General features: G+C 59.0%; 1 protein-coding gene across 2 annotated transcripts in view; it reads right to left on the reverse strand.

Moving 5' to 3' along the window:
* Positions 1-3,867: 3,867 nt before the first annotated feature.
* Positions 3,868-23,006, reverse strand: part of KIRREL3 (kirre like nephrin family adhesion molecule 3) — a 454,266-nt gene continuing 435,127 nt past the window's right edge. The window contains exons 9-17 of one of the 2 annotated variants that reach the window (XM_081113424.1): positions 22,745-22,872; positions 21,737-21,863; positions 17,345-17,445; positions 14,588-14,786; positions 13,162-13,197; positions 9,673-9,780; positions 7,898-8,007; positions 5,993-6,079; positions 3,868-5,383 (exon numbers count right to left, since the gene is read on the reverse strand). In XM_081113424.1, the coding sequence (XP_080969550.1) occupies positions 4,940-5,383; positions 5,993-6,079; positions 7,898-8,007; positions 9,673-9,780; positions 13,162-13,197; positions 14,588-14,786; positions 17,345-17,445; positions 21,737-21,863; positions 22,745-22,872 (1,340 nt within the window). In that variant the 3' untranslated portion in view covers positions 3,868-4,939. The remainder of the gene's footprint in view (positions 5,384-5,992; positions 6,080-7,897; positions 8,008-9,672; positions 9,781-13,161; positions 13,198-14,587; positions 14,787-17,344; positions 17,446-21,736; positions 21,864-22,744; positions 22,873-23,006) is intronic. The other variant, XM_081113425.1, reaches the window with a different exon arrangement.

Consider the following 23,006-nt stretch of genomic DNA (forward strand, 5'->3'; position numbering starts at 1 on the left):
CCGGTCTGTGGGGGGTGGCCCAGGGGTTGAGGAGGCCCCAGCCCTGTGGGGAGGCTCAGTGGACTGTTCCAGAGGGGAGAGCTGGGAACATGGAGTGGCAGGCGGCTATCGGCACCAGGGAAGTAGACCACAGTCAATGCGAACCGTGTGTGTTCACAAAAGGCCTTTGAAAGATGAGGGCTAAGCCCGGCTGGCGTGGCTCAGTGGTTGGTTGAGCGTCAACTTATGAACCCGGAGGTCACGGTTCGATTCCTGATCAGGGCACATGCCCAGGTTGTGGGCTTGGCCCCTATTGGGGGTTGGGAGGGGGAGTGCAGAAGGCAGCCAATCAATGATTCTCTCTCATCATTGATGTTTCTCTCTCTCTCTCTCTCTCTCTCTCTCTCTCTCTCTCTCTCCCTTTTCCCTTCCTCTCTGAAATCAATAAAAATATATATGTTTTAAAAAAAGACGAGGGCTAGGGCGGGAGTAAAATTGCAGGGCCCATGGTAATGAAAGATTTCCGTGAACGTCAGAGACCAGCCCTTAGAGGGGCGGGGAGAGGGAACCAGGAGGAATAGCAGTTAGTGGAAGAATGGACCATCCTCTCCTACAGCAACAATGGATTCACCGGGGAAAACAAGTCCTTATTTTTAGAAAGAAGGGTAGCTTGAAATTTCCTCAGTTCTTCCAGTTGATGACCTAGTTAGGAAGACTGAAGCAGAGCCGGTCAGGGCAAAGGCCTTGGGAGCCTTACTGGACGTGAGAAGCAAAGGTCAGGCTGAGAGATCTCTATCAGCGATCGATTTCTCAAAGGTTGCTGGGAGTTTTGACATTTGCATAGCCAACGGCTGGTATGTGGTCACATCTGAAAACAACTTAGGTAAGAGGCTCCTAAAAGACTTTTTTCTCTAAGGGGAAGTCAAATTCAAGATTTGGTTGAGATGTCATAGGTTGACGTCTACGTGGCTTTGTTCCTTCAGGCAGGCACACCGAGTGGTATGTTAAACAAAAACCTATATGCAAATGAGGCTAGTTTTTATTTAAATCCTTATGCTTTTATTTTAATGAAGAGTTTCTCCGATAGGGAAACTTCCTAGAGAAGAAACCAATTGCAGGACCGCCTTGGTCTTCTTTTCTGGTGCCATCACACGCCACACACAGTACCTGGGAAGAGCTCCTTGAACTTGGGGCGTGTACCTTGGGATTTCCGTGCTGATTCCTTGATAGCAGATGCCATACACCAGCGGTTCTCAACCTGTGGGTCGCGACCCCTTTGGCGGTCGAACGACCCTTTCACAGGGGTCGCCTAAGACCATCCTGCAGGTCAGATATTTACATGACGATTCATAACAGTAGCAACATGACAGTGATGAAGTAGCAACGAAAATAATTTGATGGTTGGGTCACAACATGAGGAACTGTATTTAAAGGGCCAGAAGGTTGAGAACCACTGCCATACACGGTGTGTACGCCTCCCCATACCGACAGGAAGAGAGAGAGGCGACCCCTGAGAAATCTTGTTGCCATGTCCCCGGGTCCCTTCCTCTCCGGAAGCCCCGAGGCCTAGGGCTCCGCAGCACTTGTGTCCATCGGCTGGGCCAGGCCCGGATCCCACGCGGTCCTCAGCTCCTCCAGCGATAGCACTTCCTGTGCCGGGAAAGCTGAAGAGGTGGTGGAAACAACTCTGGCCTTTCCAGACTGATAGCGGGCCTGAGAATTAGAAACCGGGCTCCCGGCCAGGGACACGGAGCCAACAGTGAGTTTAAAAACTATCAGCAAACTGGACACTGGCCTTGGTCGGGGAGGGGGGACTTGATACACTGAATAGCTTTGTTTCCCAGGGAGCCGTGGTTTTTCCAGGTCATTCGGGGACTGGAGGTGGAGGATGCCAGCCCCGCCTTCCGCCCCGGCTCAGCCACCTCAGAGCGGGTGCAAGCAGATGGCCTTTACCACAGGCCGGTTCATCACAGTCTCTAGGATGAAAGTGGCCTTGGGTCGGGACTGTGGGGGTGGACACATTTTACAGAGGAAGTCATGGGTGTTGAAATCTCCTGTGTGCCACCCGCTCGCTTTGGGACCTAGGCCTAGGGCAAGTCTTTTGGAGTCTTTCTAAACCTCATTCCCTTGCCGGTAAGATGGTAAGACTTGGTCGAATTGTGAGCATTCAGTAAGGTGACAAATGTAGACTCATTTCAGTTCATTTGAAATCGCCTACAGGGGAATTCAGGGTTACCCATGGCTTTAAAGTTTTCTGGGGTTTTTGTTTGTTTGTTTGTTTTTGTTTTGTTTACACCTTCCTTTACCAGCTTTTTTGCACCCTCGCTCCTGTGGGAGAAGTGAGTAGGACTGGAGACAACTGAGGGATGCACACAGCTTAGGCGAGGCTCTTCTGAATGCCTCACCATTCCAGAAGCCCGGATGCTGCTAATGTTCCCCTGCTCTCGGACACACACACACACACACACACACACACACACACACCCAGCTTTGCTGTGTTTGTGCATTGGAGGAACTCAGGGCCTTGGGCACGGGCTGGCTGAGTGAGTCTGGACTGCTCGGCCCCATCAGGACTCCGTTCCCTTCTACGACAATCCGCATGCTTTCTCGGGGAGTGCCCTCAGTAGGACACGAGACCAGCTCCGTCTGTTCTATGGGAGAACAGCTTTCTTCCCTGTGCTTTGGGTGATTCTGAGTCATAACCTGGGGTTTCTGGAAAGAATGGACGCCTTCACCCCATTATGAACGCTGTGTATGGGCGTGTGTGTGTGTGTGTGTGTGTGTGTGTGTGGCAGAGGGCAAGGGGCAAGGAAGGCTGTGGTGGGGGTTAGGGGGAAGACTCCCCACCCAGGTCCAGGGCGGGGAAGATCAGACAAATGGATGGGCAAACCCTCTGAAGTCACCCTTCCTTATTCTAGCACACCAAGGCATTTTGCATCTGGTCTTGGAATCTTGTTCCCTTTTGGCAAAGGCAACACATACAAGGAAAGGAGAAGTCCCGTCAAGATTAACCTAGAGTGCACAGAGGCCAATACCCTGGCGTCTGGGCGGGGCCAGGATGGTCCGAGGAGCAGGATATGGGACTGGGGTGTATTCTACTTCTCATCAGCTTCTGCTCCCTCGGGCTTGGGGGCTGCAGCGGAAGCCATCTGGGGCCCTGGGGGCTCTGCAGCGACAGGAAACACGGTGGAAACTGAACACCCTCCTGGGGGGAGGTGCTAAGAAGGCAGCCGGCAAACCTGTGGGTGGGGGCCATCCGAGGACTCAGTGTATGGAAAGAAACACAGACTTCTGTGGTGGAGGTTCCCACGATGGTGAGGACTGTGGGGGGAGCGAAGGGTCTAAAACGTACGGGGAATGCCAGCCTTAGCGACCCTTTGGGTTCTCCCAAGGTCCATGTGACTCCTGCTCCCGGAACTAGCCCTTGACAACTTGCCTCTGGGTACCCATCCCTTCCCCTCTTCTGTCACGACAGCAAGCTTCCCACCCAAGCGAGGCCACCCTTGGGACGCGGTTCGAGTCCTAGAGGGTTGTGGTTTTTGATGCCATTGATTCTTTGAAGAGGGCCTCCTCCCCTGAACCCCCAAAGAAGGGCGCTTCCCTTGCACAATGTTGCGGAGAGACCTCCAGGGACCCGCCAGGGCCCAGCAGGGCATGTCGCCTCTAAGCTGGACATGGCATGAGCCAGGTGGCTGGTGAGTCCTGCTGCTGCGCCCCTCCTGGTTGGGCGCGGCCACCAGGAGAGCTATGGGCCACCACCACAACCAGCGATACAGGCTGTCTTCATTGTCTGGGAAATCCAATCAAATGAGGGCAAAGAGCCGTGGGCCCCAGAGCGCTGGGTTCCTCCGGTGGCTTTGCGGGAACAAAAGGGGAGAACGAATGTGCTGGAGGAACAACCCTAACATTTATTCTCGGGTGCTGAGCAGGAGGGGGGAGGCGGCGACAGGCTTTCTCTCTTGCCCACGGAGTCTCCCTGAAGACAGGGCCACTGCTCCTGGTGTGGATCCAGGGCCCCGGAGTCTCATCAGCTGAGAAAGCCTGTCTTGCTATCTTAAAGCCCTGACCTCTAGTCCCCTCAAACCTACCTCTTGCAGGAAACACCGCCCCCCTGACCAAAGTACCATTCGCACCCCTTGTATTAACTCAGATGTGCCAGTGGAGGAGAGGGGACTATGCAAAGCAGGGCGGGTGGGAAGGTGTGAGGCTCACAGCCTGGGAGGGGGCGTGTCTGGTGAGACACTCCCCAGGTGAGGTGCTCACACACCCCCTCCTCCTCTCAGGACACCAGTCTCTCATCCGGCCAGTCCCACCTCAGAGTCCAGAGGCATCAGTCCAGGGACAGAACTGCAAGAGTATGGGCACGAGAAACACCGAACAAATTGGGGGCAGGCTGCCAGCCAGTGTGTGAGAGCTGGTCCTGTGGCCAGGCCGTTCCTGGCTCTGAGCAGCAGAGGGCGCTGCGGCACTGGGGCAGCTCTGTGTGTTGGGGGAAGCCTTCCTCCCTCTTCTCGCTAGAGTTGCACAGGGGCACGGGCGCAGGGGTAGAGCTTTTGGGCAGCAAGGGGCAGAGCTCACGGGGAGACTGGAGAGTGATCGGCAGTTTCATGAAAGCCAAGTTCTAGCTGCCTCTAGTGCCTGTGGGAGGAGCGGTAGGGAGGGGCCTCCAGGAAAGGGCTGGGGACCAGCCAGGGTCCTGCAGGGAGCATGGTGCTCAGCTGCATCCTCCTGCCTCCTCCTCCCCCGGCACCCCCACCTCACGCCTCTGCCGCGGCCGCTGGGGACCCAGATTTGTGCTTGATCAGGGTTTCGCAGGAGGGTGGTGGCAGAGGCACTCGGGCTGTCCTGGAGGCTGCCGGTTCTGGGGTCCTCTACATAGTCCCCGTGCTAACTGGAGAGCCAGGATGTGCGGTGGCCCCCGTCCCCCCCCACCCCGCCTGCGCGGGCTGGACGGCGATCCTCAGACGTGAGTCTGCATCCTCCGCTGCAGGGGTCGGCTGGGGTCGGAGTTCTGCGAGGAGGACTGCGAGTGGTGGGAGGAGGAGGCCGAGGCCTTGCTGGCCTTGTCGAACTGCACGTAGCCGTCCTGCTTGCCGCTGCTGCTGACGCTGCTGTCGCACTGCGTGTCCAGGAAGGAGCTGCTGTCGCTGAGGGAGCCCCGCTGGAACTCGCGCTCGCAGAGCTCGATGGACGAGCTGCCCATGCCCAGCACGAACCTCTGGCTGTAGTCATAGAGGCGGGCCTGGCCGCTCAGGGTGCTGTAGATGTTGGTGAAGGACATGCCCGTGGGCACACGCTGCTTGCCCGCAGGGCGCAGGTCCGGCTGGCAGCTGGACAGCGAGATGGTGGGGGTGGAGTGGTGCTCCTTGAAGGTGTTGACGCTGTAGTAGCCATTGGTGGGGTCCTGGGGGTGGGGGGGTGGGAGGTCAGAGCATAGCAGCGTCAGGGGCGGCGGGCTGCCCTGAGCTTCCTAGGCTGAGCGGGCCTTCCTTACAAGGGACGGGAGGCGGACAGACCGGAGGGGGGACAGCAGGGGAGAAAGGGGGGGAGGGGGTCTGGAAGGGTTATCCCGGGGAAGAGAGGGCTGCCAGGTGTTCGGGTGGCAGCGCAGAGGGAGGGCGCTGCGGGGAGGGTGCAGGGTAGCTTTAGTGAAGTCAGCACAATGCCAGGTCCTTTGAGAACCAGACTTTTTGTTTGTTTGTTTTTGTCCAGAAGACAGATGCTTAGTATCCAAATGCATCTGTGAAAAGGCTGTGGGGGAGGAGAGCTGGGGACCTCCACCTGAACTCGGTTGCCTCCTTAGTGTGGGGCTGAGACAGCAGGTGCTCACAGCGGGATGGGGGAGGGGAGAGGAGGGGGGGGTCCCACCTTAGGGAGAGGAGAGGCACCTGCCCCAAGGTGAGCTCTGGCCTTTCTCTTCTATTTGCTGCCATTGTCTGTCTGGACCGGGGCTTGGGCCCTCGGCGCTGAAGGCCAGGGGACACCCGCTCCTACAGCTCGGGGCCACGCCTACCTTCAGGTTCTGAAACTCCTTCTCTTCTTCTTTGAGGACCTCGAGCTGCTTGAGGACGGAGTCTTGCTGGAATTCTCCCCGCTCCATCTGCAAACCAAAGATGGCTGCTCAGCGGGCCGGCGGTGGGCTAGCCGTCCGCTCGCCCCAAGGAAGAGATGGAGAGGCCAACGCGAAAGAAGCCTGCATCTCTGCCTCCCACTGCCCGGCCCACAGGAGGGTGAAGGACTCAGGAGTGGGGGTGGGGGTGGGGGTTGGGAGGGGTGAGGGGCAGGTCTCTAAGACTGAGGTGACTTCCCTACAGAGCTCTCACTTGGCTGATTCAATTCAATTCAGATTGAGCATTTCCTCAATTTCAGGGCAAGCACTGTGCTAAGGGCCAGGTACACAGAGATCAAGATACAGCTGTTCTCATCAGGATGATGGATCTGTAGGTAAATAGTCACAGAACCTCGCCTGGCCAGCCAGTGTAGCTCAGCACCAACCCATGAACCAGGAAGTCACTGGTTCAATTCCCAGTCAGGGCACATGCCCGAGTTGTGAGCTTGATCCCCAGTAGGGGTGTGCCAGAGGCAGCTGATCAATGATTCTCTCTCATCATTAATGTTTCTATCCCTCTATCCCTCTCCCTTCCTCTCTCTCTAAAAACATCAATAAAAACAATCATTACAGAACTTCAACCAGTGGGCACAGGCTGGGCCCCAGCAGGACAGAGTGTCATCAGTGCTGGGCTTAGGGAAGGCTTTCGGAAGGCGTCACCGTGACTCACGGTGACCTTGGCCACACAGCAATGACGTAGATGTACTAAGTTTTCTTCCTTAACAGATACCGCAATGCTGAAGAAAAAGGACCACTTCCTGTTTCTCATTCGGTCCTCAGCACACCTGGTGCAGCGCCTGCGGTATTGTGGTCATTGACTTAAATGCTTTTGGGATGGAATCAAGTGAATGCTTTTGATTAATTCCTTGATTTACCAGCGCCTAGTGCAGTGCCTGATCTACATAGAGTAGGGCTGTTACCAATGTTAGGTTTGTGTCGGATGAATGAATGCAGTGGCATTGCTTTAAATTTCCGAGAATTAAAATAATACTTACACTCAAGGTGAAAAATAAAGCATAGGCAGCACACAGTGGGTGTGTTAATTAATCTAAATAACCCCAGTAGCTGCTCCCCATGTGGCATTTCTGCACAAGCAGCTGACATCTCGAGAGCTGGCTGTGCTCCACAGGCTCTGGGGGTTTGCCATCTAGCCCTCAGCATGGCCCGTATACTCTTACTGTCATTCCCATTTCCCAGATGAGCAGACTAAGGCACAGCGCAGCCCATGATCTTTCCCCCTCCCGCGTATCACCACGAGGGTTTCCTAGCCGTGTTTCAGGTTTGTTTGCACAGTTGGGAGGAGGAACAGGTGTGGGCTGCTGGAGAAGTTATGATTTGCTTACGGTATGCAAGTCAGTTCCGGAAGAGGAACCTATGCCTCTTGCAGACTTTTTATTTTTATGGGGGGGGAGGGGGGGAAGAGGGGGCAGTTGAGACATGGGGTATATACTGAATATCTGTGATATCTGTGGGTGTAGGTGTGTAGAATGATAAGTTGTATGGCAATATCCTGTGGTTATTTATGCATGTCTTCTCTCCCTACCGAATGGCCAGGTTCTGTGAAAGCTGGGGCTGCCCTTTAGATGTTGTGGCGTCTCTAGAACCCCCAGCGCAGCAGAGCAGACAGGGTTATTCTCTGTGGGCCGAGAGCAGGCACCTGGCTTGTGATAGGGGGAAGGGCGCGTTGTGACAGATGCGCTGCTTCATGTAGCACCTCAGGCTCCGGGGGGGGGGGGGGGCGGGGGCTTGTTGTCCAGGACTTCGGGGCTCAGAGGTTGGGGTGGGGTGGGAGTAGGACAGCATTCTCACCATCAGCTGCTTGATGGTGGGGTGCTCCTCGCCCTCCCTGCCAGAGGCAGGCTCCTTGTGGACGATCTCCACGCGGATATCGTTCTTGGCCGACACAACACCTTTGAGATCTGGACGTAAAATAGGAACATGGAGATGACAGGCTCCGGCTGCATCCGCAGGCATCAGGGCCCGAGATGGCCAGCCCCTCCCACACCCCCGTGGCCCCCGGAGTTTACCCTCCAGCCCCCGAATCCTGCGGCTTCACCACATCCCACCTGCCAGCAGAACCCTGTCTAGATGAGCTGAGGGCTCTGGGCCTCCGAGCTCTGCCCCTGTGGGCTCCCGGTTGCATGCACCTCAGCCCATCAGTGCAATTTCTGGGGCTTACGAGGCTGTCCTCATCCCTTTGTCCACCACACGGAGTGAGGCCCTTTCATGCTGCTAAAGTCTCCCTACTTCTGGGGGTCTTCTCTGACCCCCTGTAGCAAGCTCTGAGCTCCCCCTTCAGAGCATCACACACCTGACTGTTAGAAAGGACCTACTGGTCAACCTCCCGCCCGAAGCAGAGATATCCCTGCTGTGCAGTGGTCCAGCTCCTCAGTCAGTGCTTTCAGGACGGAGACGGGGCAAACTCTGGAGGAGGCAGCTGGTTTTCAGTTGGCAACTTGTTAGAAAATTCTGGCTAAAATCTGGGGCCCTGGCGTTTCCATGGAGAGAGTGGTGAGGGAGGTCCTGAGGCCACACCACCGGGGCGTCCAGGACGCTTAGCCTGGAGTGGAGGGGACGTGAGGGGAGCACCCTGCTCTCTCCCATAGCGAAGGCTGCCACGTGGAGGAGGGGGCGGGCTTACTCTGATGATTCACGTCCGCCTTGTGCTCACAGCACCGTGTTAGGGCTGCGTGGGGTCACACAAGTCATGTCCCCCACCCCCCGACTGTTACAGATGGGGAAACTGAGGCTGGGGTAGCTGTGGCCCCGCCCAAACTCCCATGTAGAAAAAGGGGGACCAGAGGACTGTGCCTGCGTGGTCTCCACCTCTGCACTGCCGTCGCATTTGACACGTCTGCGTGTGTCCGTCACGTGGAAGGAACGTCAGCGCTGTGTCCGGGATGGGACTCGAGACGCACACGATCTTCAAGAATGCGCGGACACCGAGATTTTATTGCCCGTGACGGAAGGAAGGCCTTTAAAAGTCTGCACAGCCCTAACCGTTTGGCTCAGTGGATAGAGCGTCGGCCTGCGGACTGAAGGGTCCCGGGTTCGATTCCAGTCAAGGGCATGTACCTTGGTTGCAGGCACATCCCCAGTAGGAGGTGTGCAGGAGGCAGCTGGTCGATGTTTCTCTCTCATCGATGTTTCTAACTATCCCTCTCCCTTCCTCTCTGTAAAAAGAATCAATAAAATCTATTTTTTTTTTAAAGAAAAAGTCTGCACAAAGAGATCCCTTGGATGGCTTTTTGTTTCTCGTGTGAGGGTGACCAGCTTTTCCGGTTGGACTTGCTGGCCGCGGAGGGCGGGATTTCCAGCATTCTCTCCGGCTACACGTGTTCAATCCCCAGTGCTGGCTGACTGCCCTGTCGGGGAGGTTTAGTGCAGTCCAGCTCCCCCCTCGGCGGAGTGCCCACTACGTGCCCGACGCCCGCAAAGCACTGCTCGTACGGAGATGGGCACGGCCCATCCCTGCCAGCAGCTTCCAGCACCACCAGGGCATCTCCTGCTCACTTGCTCTGGGGGCAGCCTAAGCCTGGCTTTCTCTCTTCCCCCTCCCCGAGATCCCGGGGCCCCTCCCGTACTTCTCTGGGAGCGGGCACAGCAGAAGGCCACGATGGTTGCCATGAGCACGAGGAAGGCCACGCCGGCTCCCACGGCCACCCCGATGATGACGGCCATCGGCACGGACTCTGTGGGAGAGAAGCAGGCACAGCTGACCAGGGATCCAGCAGCCCACGCTCCCCGGGGCCTCACCCAGTTCCCTCGGGTGCAGCCTCTGCCAAGTGGGGCTAGAGCCCTACACAGGGCCCTTCCGGGAAGTGCCTGTAGGGGGCGCTGGGCAGGCCCAGGCAGAGTCTAACAAGGGCAGCTCAGGTGGGACATGGGGACGGGGAGAGGGCAGGAGGGACAGGGGAGCAGTGGTGGTGGGAGAGGGAGGCAAGCAGACAAAGGAGGGGGCCGGGGAGGTGAGAGGCAAGGCTGGCACGTTAGATCTCCAGGGGGTTCAGCCGGTCCATCACGCAGTGGCTGACGAATGTCCCCAAGTCCTGGCTTGTCTTTGGAAAATGACTGTGGTCACTGTCCTTGCCCATTCGGGTTGTATTTTCCTTCTCGTCCCTTTCCCAGGTGCAAGAGGCTGGGCACAGACACACAACCTTTAGAATTAGTCCTCAGGTCGGAGCAGTGCCCCCTAGGGGCCTTCTGGGCATCTGCAGTTGTAGGTGTCAGGCCCATCTTCCGGGCCAGGAGAGCAGGATTCCAGCTCTCTCCTCTTTAAGGAGAAGTGCCCCTTTTCCTTGCCCGCTCCCCCCACACCCCCAGGCCTGCTCCTTCCTCTCCTAGGCCAGTCCTCTGGGCATCCTGGCAACCTTTCTCAAGGGGCCCAGGACTGCAGCTAGGCAAAGCCCTGCTCCCGACTGTGGTCTGTGCCTGCCCCAACCCAGGAGAGATGAGGGTAGGGAGGGTGGTGTTGGGGCTGGGGTTTGGGGGGTGCTCTTCCAGATAGCCCTGGCCTTTCTGTGGCTGCATATGGGGCCTGAGCACATGATGTGGGTCCCAGAATAGTCCATGGGGAATAGAACTGGAGACTGCAGGGGCACCGAGACCTGAGGGCCCACTGAGTCCACATCTCTCACTTACAGATGGAAACACCGAGGTCCAGAGAAGTCAAGTGACTTGGTCAAGGACACTCAGCATCAGTGGGGCCAGGGCAAACCTGGGTCTCCTCTTACCCCTCCCCCCAACCCCCCCTCCGATCCTGCCCCGCTCCGTCCACTGTATCACACAGCAGCCGCCAAACCTCCCATGCTCCGTACAGCCCAGACGCCATTACTTCTGAGCAACTTACTTAACCCTCTCTTATCTGTGAGGTGGGATGGTTACGCTGCCCAGGCAGGGCTGTGCTACGGGGTTTAGGTGAGGGAATGCAGCTAAAGGCCTCGGAACTGAGCCTGGCCCCCAGACCCATTCAGCCTCCGGCCTGTTTCCATATGGGAAGGAGGACTGTCGAGGATCTAAATCGTAAAGAGAGGAACTTTCCTCGTAGCGTTAGTGGTCCCTCCCTCCAGCCCACTCCACATTCTCAAGGTGGATGACTGGGACATCTAGTTGTTTGTCTTGGGCTGTGGGTTAGCCTCTCATGGTTAGTTTATTTAAAGAGGAGAAGAGCCCGGCTGGCGTGGCTCAGTGGTTGAGTGTTGACCTATGAACCAGGAGGTCACGGTTCGGTTCCCGGCCGGGGTACATGCCCAGGCTGAGAACTCGATCCCCAGTGGGGGGCATGCAGGAGGCAGCTGGTCAGTGATTCTCTCTCATCAGTGATGTTTCTCTCTCTCTCTCTCCTTCTCCCTTCCTCTCTGAAATCAATAAAAATATATTTTTTTAAAAAGGAGAAGAAAACTGCAACCCTGGCTGTTGGAGATGCTGCCTGGGGGAGGCGGTTGGTCCCTGCCTGGCCGGAGAAGGTGCGGATGGTTGGTGGCGGTGGTGGTGGTGGTGGTGGTGGTAGTGATGCCGGTACATCCTTCCAGCCCAGGACTCACACACCACCTCCCTGTGACCTGCCTGCCAGTGGCCAGGGCCACTGTGGGAGAGGCAGGGAGGGTGGGGAGGAGGTGGGTGGAGCAAACGCTCAGGGATGGACAAGGCAGGTGCTTGGGGAGTTTCCACAGTCAGGAGCGAAGGACTTGACCTCGGTTGACCTTGCTCTGACACACGGAGAATTTTGTCTCCGGTTTTCATTCCGTCGGGAAAGGGAAACTGCTTGGGAAGCTCGTTGGCTCTGTGCTTTTGCGTTTGATTGATTTGGGCTTGACCTGGGTTCTCCTCGGCCACCTAGCGAGTTTCCTTGGAATGACTTGGTCTTGTCGCAGCAGAGCTCAGAGCCCAGGGGTGACCATGGAAGGCTCCCAAACCTTCTGGGCCTCACCTGGGGTCTCGGCTGTGAAACCAGAGAACCAGGGAAGCCCATTCTGCCTCTGGCATCCTGTGAGCCACCTGTCCCTCAGCTGTTTGCAGCTGGACGGCACCATCTTTTCTGGAGAAGGAGGGCAGGGGCAGAGGAGGGCCTGACGGAGGCGAGGGGGTTGGGGCGGGGGGGGGGGGCGGTTGGGTGGCATTCCTCTGTGGCCTTGCCTGGCCTCCTGAGGTCTGGCCTCTGCCCGCTGTGCTGGTGGTCCTTTCCTGGACACAGCACCCGTCCGATGTCCCCCGGAGAGAGAGGGACTGGGGGGAGGAGCTGCCCTCCATTCAGCCCCCTCTTCATCTGAGGAGGTGGAGTCCCAGCCAGGAGGGGGCAGGGACCTCTGGGTGAAGGTGGACAGACACATGTGGCATAGAAGCGGGTTGAAGGAACTGACCAGCCCCAGCTCCTTTCCTGGCCAGCGTGGTGGGGGAACCAGGGCAGAGGACCCACACCCTCGGCATGTCCTTGGTCAGCCTGGGGGATCAGGTTTGCAAGGCCCTGATCCTCTTTGCTGGGTTTCTGCTTGGAGCGGGGTGGCGGGGGGACCATTTTCTGTGGGGCCCAAGACAGAGCAGCTCAACCCAGGGTTCCTGACAGCCACTCTGGGGCCAGGTGCCTTGTGGTGGGACAGCGCCCTGGGGAACGGCAGGCGAATGGCAGGCGTGGGGAGCAGGCAGCCACGAGCAAGCATGGATTAGCATGGATGGCACAGGCCACAGCAGGCTGGAGGCCCCGGCCCCTGGAGGCCCCTGCTGAGCTGGTGATGATGTGAGAAGCAGGAAGGGCAGGAAGACCATGGAGATAGAGGGAGGCTGTCCCAGAGGGCAGGAGCCAGGGCTTTGAAGGGAAGGGACGGGAGGAACAGAGCAGGGGGAACAGGAGCCTGGTCCCTGCAGCAAGCAGCTCTGGGGGCGTCTGGGGTTCCTTGACCCGTGTGGCTGGGAACCCCTCTCCCTGCTGCTCTGATTACACTGACCCCTCGAGATGGGGGAGGGCGGAGAAGTTAGCGGCCTGCATAGGCCTCCCTACTCCCTTTGGGGTTCCCTCCCCCACTAGCCCTGAGGTCCGTTTCCCCCAGCCCAGGGAGTTCTCATGTCTCCTTCCGTACCTGCTTCCAGCCCGGCTCCCGACTTCATTTCCGAACCTGTTTGGAAATAAAGCAAGCGTCCACTGCCAGGGCCTGTGGGGTGGGACTGGGGGGACCGCCACCTGCAGGGGTCTGGGGTGTGGGGGCTCCCTCCTCAATCATGCCTTCGGGACTCCCCAATAGACCCAGGCCATCCCAACTGAACTGGGAGAGACTTAGAGACTCAGGGGGAAGGGGCCAGAGAGAGAAGTCAAGGCTGAGTGGGGGAGGGGGGGAGGGTTCTGGGAGGGGAGAGCATGGGGGGTGGGGGCACCAAGGGGAAGACATGGAGGGGAAGCAACAGGCACCGGAGGTTTGGGATGGCATGTGGATGATGTTATGCGAAGCATGTGCAAAGCATTATGCGCAGCAGCACCTATTAGGGGAGAGGGGTGGGGAGACGCTGTGACCCACAGGGTCCTGGAGGCCCGAGGGCCCAGCGGGGACCACCTGCTTGGCCCAGAGCCTTTGCCAGGGCCTGACAGCCTGTGGGGGGGGCCTTCATCTTGGAGGGGTCAGAGAGTGCCAGGGCTGAGGCCCCCTGGATGACCCTGGCAGAGGGGCAAGGTCTGCAGCCCATCTCAGGACCCAGTGTGCAGCGGCTGCCCCGAGCACCCCCGGATCCCACTCGGTGCACCCCACCCCCGCCCATGTGAGACCTTTGAGCAGAGACTGGAGTTCATGACCAGGAGCTGGGCAGTCTGCACCCAGGGTCACAGTGAACCTACCCCCTCCCTCCTTCTCCTCCTTCTCACTTCCCCTGCCCCTCCCACTGAGCTCTTCTGCCCAGAACAGCTCCCCTGGCTGCCTCTTGCTCAGCCCCTTGGTCCAGGAGTCTCCCATGTCCCAGGGGGAACTGCAGAGGGTCTGGGCTCCCCCACCCAGTGGTTAGGGCAGCTCAGTCGCCTCCCTTTAGCTCAGCTTGGGTGCCTCTGGGGGACTTTGGGGTGTCTGGACTGGCTTGTCGTGCTAACTGGCTAGGCCAGGTTCCCCAACACATCCACCCTGGGGTCTCCCTGTGTCCCGCCCAGGGTCGCGGGCTGCCCCTCAGCGGATCACACGGTCCTGAGGACACCTTGGCGTCAGACCAGGTAAATGCTGAGCACAGGCAAGCGGGGCCTTTCGAAGGTGCTGGCGGCTCAGCATGGCCATGAACTTGGCTCGCTCTGGGGTCCCCTTCCCTGAAACCTCACCCTGACAGGCCACCTCCCTGAGGAGCTTCCTACCCCTCTGGCCTCCTGGCCTCCTGTGCAGGCTCCGCCCCGGCCTCAAGGCTGCGTGGCGGGTGAGCGGAACACTGCAGCCTGTCCTGGGTCCTGCCCGCTCACAACCTCATTAGGCCTCTGGGCCCCCAGGGCCCGGGAGGCCTTGCCCGGCCCTGCCCGGGGCGGGAGGGTCCCCGTCCCACCTTGCTCCTTGAGCCGGATGATCTCGGTGTCGGAGCCGAAGCTGTTCCAGGCGGTGCAGTTGTAGATGGTCTGGAAGTCGGCCCGCACGATGTTGCTGATGGTCAGCGTGGAGATGACGCCCTCTTCCGTGCTGACGGTCTCCACCGTGTAGCGCCCCGAGGTCCCCGACTCCAGCACATTCTCCTTCCACGACCAGGCCTGCCCGGGGTGCCAGAGTCAGGAGGAGACCCCACCTGGGCCACCCGCATGGGGACCACCGGGTCGCCTCGTGCTGCAGGGCTGGCACTGCCAGGCTCACATGCACGCCCGCTGTCACCAGCCCCGGCACACGTACACACAGGTACACGCACACCCCAACACGCCGCAAGTGTGCATGCAACACACATACATAACACATGCCATGGCACATGCACACAGCACCCCACCCCACACAGTGTCAACCTGTGCACACACACACGTACACACATACATGCACACATGTACATGCACACACGTATATGCGCACGCAGAGGCTGGGCACCTCGGGGGGCATGTCCTTCAAGGAGGGTCCTCATGTGCATTGGCACTGGACACCTCTCCAGGCCAGTGAGAGAGTCCGGGCAGTGATGGGAGCCCCCCTGGGCTGGGACCCCCTGGGCTGGCCTGTGCCAGTGTCTCCCGGATGCTCCCACCAGCCTGGCGCTGCCCCCTGGCTGCTGGAGGCAGAGGACCGACCCAGAGGGGCTGACTCTAGTTTTGTTACTTTTTTTTTTTTTAACCCTCACCCGAGGATGTTTTTTTCTATTGATTTATTTTTAGAGAGAGTGGAAGGGAGGGAGAGGGAAACATTGATGTGAGAGAGACACATCGATCGGCTGCTCGGGCGCCTGTGGGATTCAGCCTGCAACCAAGGTATGTGCCCTTGACTGGGAATCAAACACACGACCCTTTGGAGCAGGGGTGGGGGGGTGAGATGCGGGGGCCGACGCTCTAACCCAGTGGTTCTCAACCTTCTGGCCCTTTAAATACAGTTCCTCATGTTGTGACCCAACCATAAAATTATTTTCGTTGCTACTTCATCACTGTCATGTTGCTACTGTTATGAATCGTCATGTAAATATCTGATATGCAGGATGGTCTTAGGCGACCCCTGTGAAAGGGTCGTTTGACCGCCAAAGGGGTCGCAACCCACAGGTTGAGAACCGCTGCTCTAACCTCTGAGAGGAACTGGCCAGGGCTCGTTTTATTACCTTTGTGTCATGTCTGGACACAACTATGTTCGGAGAGCTGTGATCACCTTAATCTAGCTCGGTTTCTAGGGGTGATCGCTGAATTCCCCCCTGAGCTGCTTCACCCGCACGGGGAGGCTCCTGCACGCCCTGTTGCCTCAGGTTCCTGAGAATGTGGTCCTGCAGGGGGGACCGCAATCCGAGGGCCCCGCACTGTTGACCTTCTCGGGCGTGGGCTGTCCTGTGCCTGGTGGGCTGTATGGCAGCATCCTGCCTTCTTTCTCGCACAGAGCCAGCATCGGCCTCCAGTGTGACAACCCACGGGGTCTCCAGGCGACGCCCCGCACCCCCTGGGGCCGAAACCGCCCCGAGAGAACCCACCGCGGCTAGAGTTAGACACTGGGCAGAGGAAGACTGCGTATGTGCGAGAGTGAAGGGGATGGGCGACAATGGGCGTGTGTTGCGCTTATAATTAAAAAAACAATAATAAAAAGAGTGACGGGAACGGGGAGGTGTCGGTGTTCGTTCTCTGTGTGAATTCTTGCAATCTTTGTGAGTCTTTCAGTGAGTTAACGGAATGCCCGGGAGAGTGTGTTAGAATAATACCGCCCTAGTAATCCCTCCTGTACAGGATGGCACCTGAGTGGGTGCCGCCTCCACGCCCCAGCCGGGCATGCGCCCCCTGCCCCCCGCCTCCCTGGCACTGCCAGCCCATGAGAAGTAGAACTGCCCCTCGGAGATGGCCCGGAGGACCATCCCCGGCCTTGGGCTTCCTAATCACAACCCCTGCCTCGCCTCCCCCAGGGCTGCCCAGGGTTCACCCTCCTGGGTTTATGCCTGGGCTTCCACCAGCTTCAGGCGGTGTCACCAATGCCAGTGCCTGGAGGGCTAGGCGTGGACTGGGGCTGCCCCAGCTGCACTGCGTGGAGATGCGGGTGCTGAGAAAGGGGGTGCTGGGGGGGGGACGACAAGGACACTTTTAGAGAGAAAACTTGATGAATGAGGCAGCTTTCGTTCTCCATGACGGAGGCCGAGAGGGGGACTCTGGAGGCGTGGAGAGGGGTTTGCCACTGTAACTGCACTCTGTGTAGGATTTGGCCAAGAACTTGAACCCAGGAGGGTGAAGAAACCGTGTATCTTTCTTTCCCCCCTGCTCCCCCACTTGCTTCCCTGCTCCCCCTTTTGCTCTCTGCTCCCCCACTTGCTTCCCTGCTCCCCCCTTTTGCTCTCTGCTCCCCCTACTTGCTCCTCTGCTCCCCCATTTGCTCTCTGCTCCCCCCACTTGCTCCCCTGCCGCCAGGATGCAGAATTCTGTTAGAATGACCAATGCCAGCGCCCAGCTCCAGGGCAGGGAGGCAGGAAACACACCTGCCTACGGACCCGGCAGGACAGCCTGCTCTGAAAGAGGAGACCTCCCGCCCCTGACTTTTGTCCTCAGGACGCCTCTCCCAGAGAGCCAGGGGGAGTGAGGGAGCCCAGGGGTGGCTGGCTCCCCGGGGGCCCACAGCTCTGGGCGGCTGCGATCCCCTCCCCGCCCTGAGCACTCACTATTCGGTCAGGCGGCGGCGTGCTCCGGATGAAGCACTTGATCTGGCCCTTCTCCCCATGGAGGGCGTGCTGGGTCTGGGTGCTGGAGATGATGGGGGGGCCTGTGGGGGAAACAGATGGCGTCAGGGGTTCAGGAAGGGCAGGTCCCTGGCGGGGCCCCTCATGGAGGGGCTCAGTTTATTCATTTCGTCAGTCATTCAGCAGACACGTCCTGAAGGCTTGTGCGTACCAGGTGAAGTGCAAGGCGTCCGCCGCGGACCTCTTAAGGCAGTGATGGCGAACCTATGACACGTGTGTCAGAGGTGACACGCGAACTCGTTTTTTGGTTGATTTTTCTTTGTTAAATGGCATTTAAATATATAAAATAAATATCAAAAATATAAGTCTTTGTTTTACTATGGTTGCAAAGTTCAAAAAATCTCTAGATGTGGCACGGCCCCAGAGTTGAGTTAGGGTCTTTCAAAATGCTGACACGCCGAGCTCAGAAGGTTCGCCATCGCTGTCTTAAGGGGTCATGAGCGGGTGCCTCTGAGTCAGAAGGCCCAGAAGACATTGCAGGGGTTCAGAATGAGTCACCCCTACATGTGCTGCTGTGGAGTGTGGGCTCCAGAGAAACTCCCGTCTCCCCTTAACTGCCTGTAAGAATTTAAACGAGGGGCCTCCCCTTAATGAGAGCGTCCGAGAGAGCATTCCTGACCTGTGTGCACAGCAGGGCCGACTGTGGGTGACTGAGCATCTGCTGCTCTCACCGTCCTGCTCTGGCCTCCCCCTGCAGCCCCAAGGTGCCCGCCTACCTTCTCCTTAGCTCAGGGTGCCATATTCACCTCCTTTTAACTTCCTGTCCCCCTCTCATGCATGTATGTGGAGCTCCCATAGGCACGCATGTAGTTAAACTAGATGATTATCTCTTGTTAATCTGGCACAAATCGGTTCGATTACTCCACCAGCCAAAGCCACCAGAGGAGGGAGGGGGTCTCCCTTTCTCCACAGCAGAAATGGCTGTGGGAAGAGGGGGCGAGTGTTGGGACCCCAGGTGCATACGGATGAAGTGCCAGCGGCTCAGAGGAGAGAGGGTAGTTCTACCTGGCGGATAGGGAACGGGACGCTTTGTGAAGGAGGTGGTCCGCCTGAGAGGGGAGTGGGGGGCGGCCAGGGAGGAAGGGTATAGCAGTGCTAAGTGAGCGGGCACCTCCGCCTTAGCCAGCTGTCCCAGTCCAAGCCATTTTCTCAGGTCTCCAGTAGAGGGCGCGCTTGCCTAACAAACGGGGTGTCCTGGGCAAGGCTGAGCTTCGAGGGAGGCAGCAGAGAAATGGTGTGTGATATTGAGGGGGGGGGGGCGGAAAGAATCACCCCGAGAGGCACAATGCACTGGTCACTTCTCACACAGGTCTCAGGAGATCCCAGATGGCCCAGGTGAGAGCATGGCACCAAAGGTGACCCCTACACCTCATCCAGCTTGTGCATATGTGTGTGTACACGTGTGTGCGTATGCATGTATGTGTGCTTGTGTGTGACAAGGCACAGTTTGTGCACATACGTGTGTGCATACACATGTATGCATGTGTGCTTGTGCGTATGTGACAAGGCACAGCTTGTGCATATGTATGTGTGCTTGTGCGCGTGCGACAAGGCACAGTTTGTGCATATGCATGTGTGTGCACGTGTGTGCGTGTGCATGTATGTATGCCTGTGCACATGTGACAAGGCATGGTCTTGGAGTACCTGTCTCCATGGCTGCATCTGACAGGCTAGCCAGTCTATCTGAATCCAGCAGCGCTTCTTGTCTAGTCTGCCTTTTATCTACCCCCAGTCTCCTGGCTGATGCCCGCCTGGCCTGGCCAATGGGCGAGTGGCTAGTCGGTCATTTCTGCAGCCAACTCCCTGGCTGGATGGGCAGTAGAAGCCAGGGGTAAGAGGGTGGAGGCCCCTGTGCCGTCTTCCCAATCCCTTGGGTAGAGGCCAGGGCTCAGGTGGCAGGAAGCGAGGGAGGCAGAGAAAGGGACCCCAGGACAGGTAATATTATGCTGGGAACAAAACAAAACCCGCTGCCAACGTAATTGCTGTTTATTAGCCGCCTTAATTAAACCGGATTTGCATTTCTATGAGTAGCTCTCAGCCGTGGGGGAAAAAAGCGACTGGGAGATACACTCAGGTGACTTTTTGAGCTCAGGATGCAAATGGCTTGGAGCTGGGCAGGGCAGATGTGGGGGACCCTCCAGATGAGGGCTTCCACACTCAGCTGGCTTTACAAGTGGGCTGAGCCCTGGGCGCCAGGAAAAGGCAGGAGGGCCAGGCTTTGTTCCGCGGCTGGGATGGAAGTGAAGAAACCAGAATTACCCCCTCCCCCCCAAGAGCTAGGCATCCCGGGGGACTCTCAGGCATCTGTTAAAGGGCTTCATAAAAGAAACCAGAACTCAGAATCGAGGTGGATGGGGCTGAGGGAGTCACCACGCAGCCGTCACACGGCTCATCTCCCCTTCCTGAGATCCGGGTGTGAGCAAAGCAGCCGGCATCTGTGCCCGCCGACCCCCCGGGGGGCAATGGCTGGAGGTCCCCAGCGGCTCGGATTTGTTCTGAAGAAAACCCCATCACTCTGGATCCCTTCAGAAGGCCAGATCCCTCCCGCCCAGTTCAGGCACCGTCCCTCCACCTGGTCTGCAGGAGCCCAGGGGGCTGGCAGGCTCCCCTCCCTGGCCACTTACTCCACCCCTGTCTCAGGGCGAGATGCCCCTCTTCAGCAGCAACAATTAGCTTCCTTGCTGCACTCCCATCCCTGGGGCATTCTCTTCCTGGCCACTCAGGGGGGGCTCATGCAGGATTGGAGGCTGGAACGGGGAAGGGGAGGGGGAGGGATAGAGAGCCAGACCCTGGAGAAAGCAGATTGACTCCTGGGCAGATGCCCAGGCCCAGCCTGGGGTGTCCGTGTCCCTCCAAGATGTGTGTTACCTCCCCAGGAAACCTCTTCAAACCTCTGCTGGGAATCCCCCAATGTCTAAAGGGACAATGGGTTGTCAGTCCCTCCTTAGTCGCCCCGGTTACCCCAGAAACAAGGAGGCTCCTTTCAAAGCTTCAGGCATGGGGGCCCCGGAGGCCTCTGTGAGTCGGAGGGTCCCCAGACTGGCTGGTCCCGGGCGAGTCATGGGCCAGCACTGCCCAGTGCCCTCCCAGGGCTGGCATGGGGGGGGGGAGCACATGAGATTTCACCAAGGCCTGGCGCCCAAGCTGAGTGTCAGACCCAGAGCGGCAGGAAAAGGCTGCTGCCTGTTGCCATGGATACACGGAGGCACCACCAGATGCTGTTATTTTTAGCCTGCGGTGCCCATTTGCTGGTGGCGTCCTAGGGACACAGGAAAGGCAGGAAGGCCCCTGAGGCAGGGCTCTGCCCAGCACAGGTGGCCCGGGAGCACTCAGGGGTCTGGGTGGGTAACCCCTCTCTGGGGCTGCCATAGCCCGTGGGGTCATGGAGAGGAAAGGAAACAGATGGAGGGGGGTGGTTAATGGGGACAGCGGGGGTGGGGGGTGGCTAAGGGGGCACTGAGGTGGTTAGTTTTCTAGCAAAGCGGGCGCATCCATGCGGCTTCCTGGGTGGAGATGAAGCCACCTGGGACTCGGCTCAGCCCTGTCAGATGGGGGGGCGGGGGTGGAGCAGATGGGGGTCAGGCTTGCAAGGGGCCCGGGCATAACAGACACGAAGCAGGACACCAGGAACCCAGCGGCGGGGGAGTTTGGAGGAGGCAGAGGGACTGGCCTTCGTGTTTCTCACCCTCTCAAACCACCGTGGGTTCCAGACCGTGGCCCAGGCTGCCTCACAGCGGGGACCCCGAATCTCTGTCCCAGTGCCAGCCAGGCCCGGTCTCAGCCCCGTCCCCTACACGCTGCATGTAGCAGTCATCCAGTGCCTCCGGCTGTGTCCTCGGGAGGCGTGCAAGCCCTCTCCTGCTGCAGTGGCTTTTATTATATGCAACAACAAACCTCCCCACCCCTTAGCGGGACCCCCGCCCCCCAGCACTTGGTCTCGTCCAGTTGGGTGGCTCTATTGCAATGGGAAGAGGCCAATCCAGAGTCCAGAGACGCGCCCGAAATTCCCGTCAGGGCCGAGGTCAAGTTAAAGGATGGGTGTGGCTTTGGCTGCCCAGTGACCCCTGACCCTTCTTTCCTGGCCAGGATAAAACTCGTCGGCTACCACTTTCAGGGCTGAGACCCTTAGGAGAGAAAGAAGGAGAAAGGTGTCTGGGCTCCAGCCTAGACTCGTGCACCCATAGTCGGAGGTGATGGCCAGGCCCAGAACGGATGACAGTCCCGCGGCTCACTGCCTGCGACTCAGACACGTTGGGTCCCTCTCCTCTCCCTCCCCTCTGCCCCCCGCCCCGGCAGGAGTGGGGGCGGTCTTACCATTGACAGTCAGGGTCACCTCTCGCTCCCCGGCCCCCACGCGGGGCACCACGGCTCGGCACACATACTTCCCAGCATCCTCCTGGCGGACGGCTTTGAGGGTCAGGGTCTTCTCATTGCTCAGGACCTAGGGGGATCGGGGAGCATCAGACACAAAGAGTGGGGGCGGGCGCTCTCTGTCTTTCAGGACCAGAGAGCCCTCCTCGGACAGGCCCGGTGAAAGCCCACGCGTCCGGCATCTCAGGAAGAACAGGGCCGGGGCAGGGGGTGAGGGGGTGGGGAAGGGAGGGGGGAGATCGACGGTTACTGCGTAGCACCTGCGTGTGGGGGAGCCCGCCCCACAGAGGGTGGGCTGCAGCCCTGGAGGTGGGGTGCGGAATGAGCACCAGCCGGACAGCACCAGCTGGGAGAATGGGGACTCCCAGGCTGTGCCCCGAGGCGGTCTCATACCGGGAGGGGCTGCCCACCCACCGGCACCAGGCCGGCCCCCGGAGCAATGACCCTACAGCTGACCTTCTTTGAAGGCCCCCGGACCTGCCTCTCCCAGTCATTCCCAGTATCGCCTTGGGATGTGGTTTGGGGGGACGAAAAGAAAGCCCTGGCTGGCCCCGAGTGGGACTCCTGGCTTCTGCCTCCCCCAGCTCCCGCCCGGCTCTGGCCGGTCCTCCTGGGACAAGCGCCTTTGCACGCTGAGGCACAGAGAGAGCAACGCGAACCCAACAGCTAACGGGTGGCTTAACTCTGTGCCTCTCACTCCCAGTGTGGGGTGACCCCCAGCTGTTCCTCCCGGGGTCACGGCGGGAAACCCACAGCGGCTGCCGTGTGCAGGGCCGAGGAGGTGCCTGTGGGTCCCTGGGGTGCCCTCTTCTCTTTCTGGAGCCTCTTCCTGTAGCTCACTGGAGGCTGACACCCCGGTATAAGAGTGACGGGGCCCTGGCAGGCAGGGCACCCGGGACCGGGGCCCCCCAACCCAGGCAGAGGCCCCTGGGGTCTGAGCTGCGGACTCACCACGCCGGAGCCCCGTTTCATCCAGACGATGGTCAGGGAGGGGTTCCCGGTCCAGGCGCAGCTGAAGACGGCCTCCGAGCCCAGGTCCACGAGCAGGGACTGGGGTTCCGATGTTATCCGGGGCCCGACTGTGACGGGTGAGGGACAGACAGGTGCGGTGGGCCGGGGGCTCTGGGGGCCGCTTTGTGGCTGCCTCCCTTCCCCTCAGCGGGCGCCAGCCCAGGCCCTCACGCTTCAGTCCTCTGCCCTTGGGCCTCGGGTC

The sequence above is a fragment of the Myotis nattereri genome (assembly GCF_964212035.1).
Source record: "Myotis nattereri genome assembly, chromosome: 19".
NCBI lineage: Eukaryota > Metazoa > Chordata > Mammalia > Chiroptera > Vespertilionidae > Myotis > Myotis nattereri.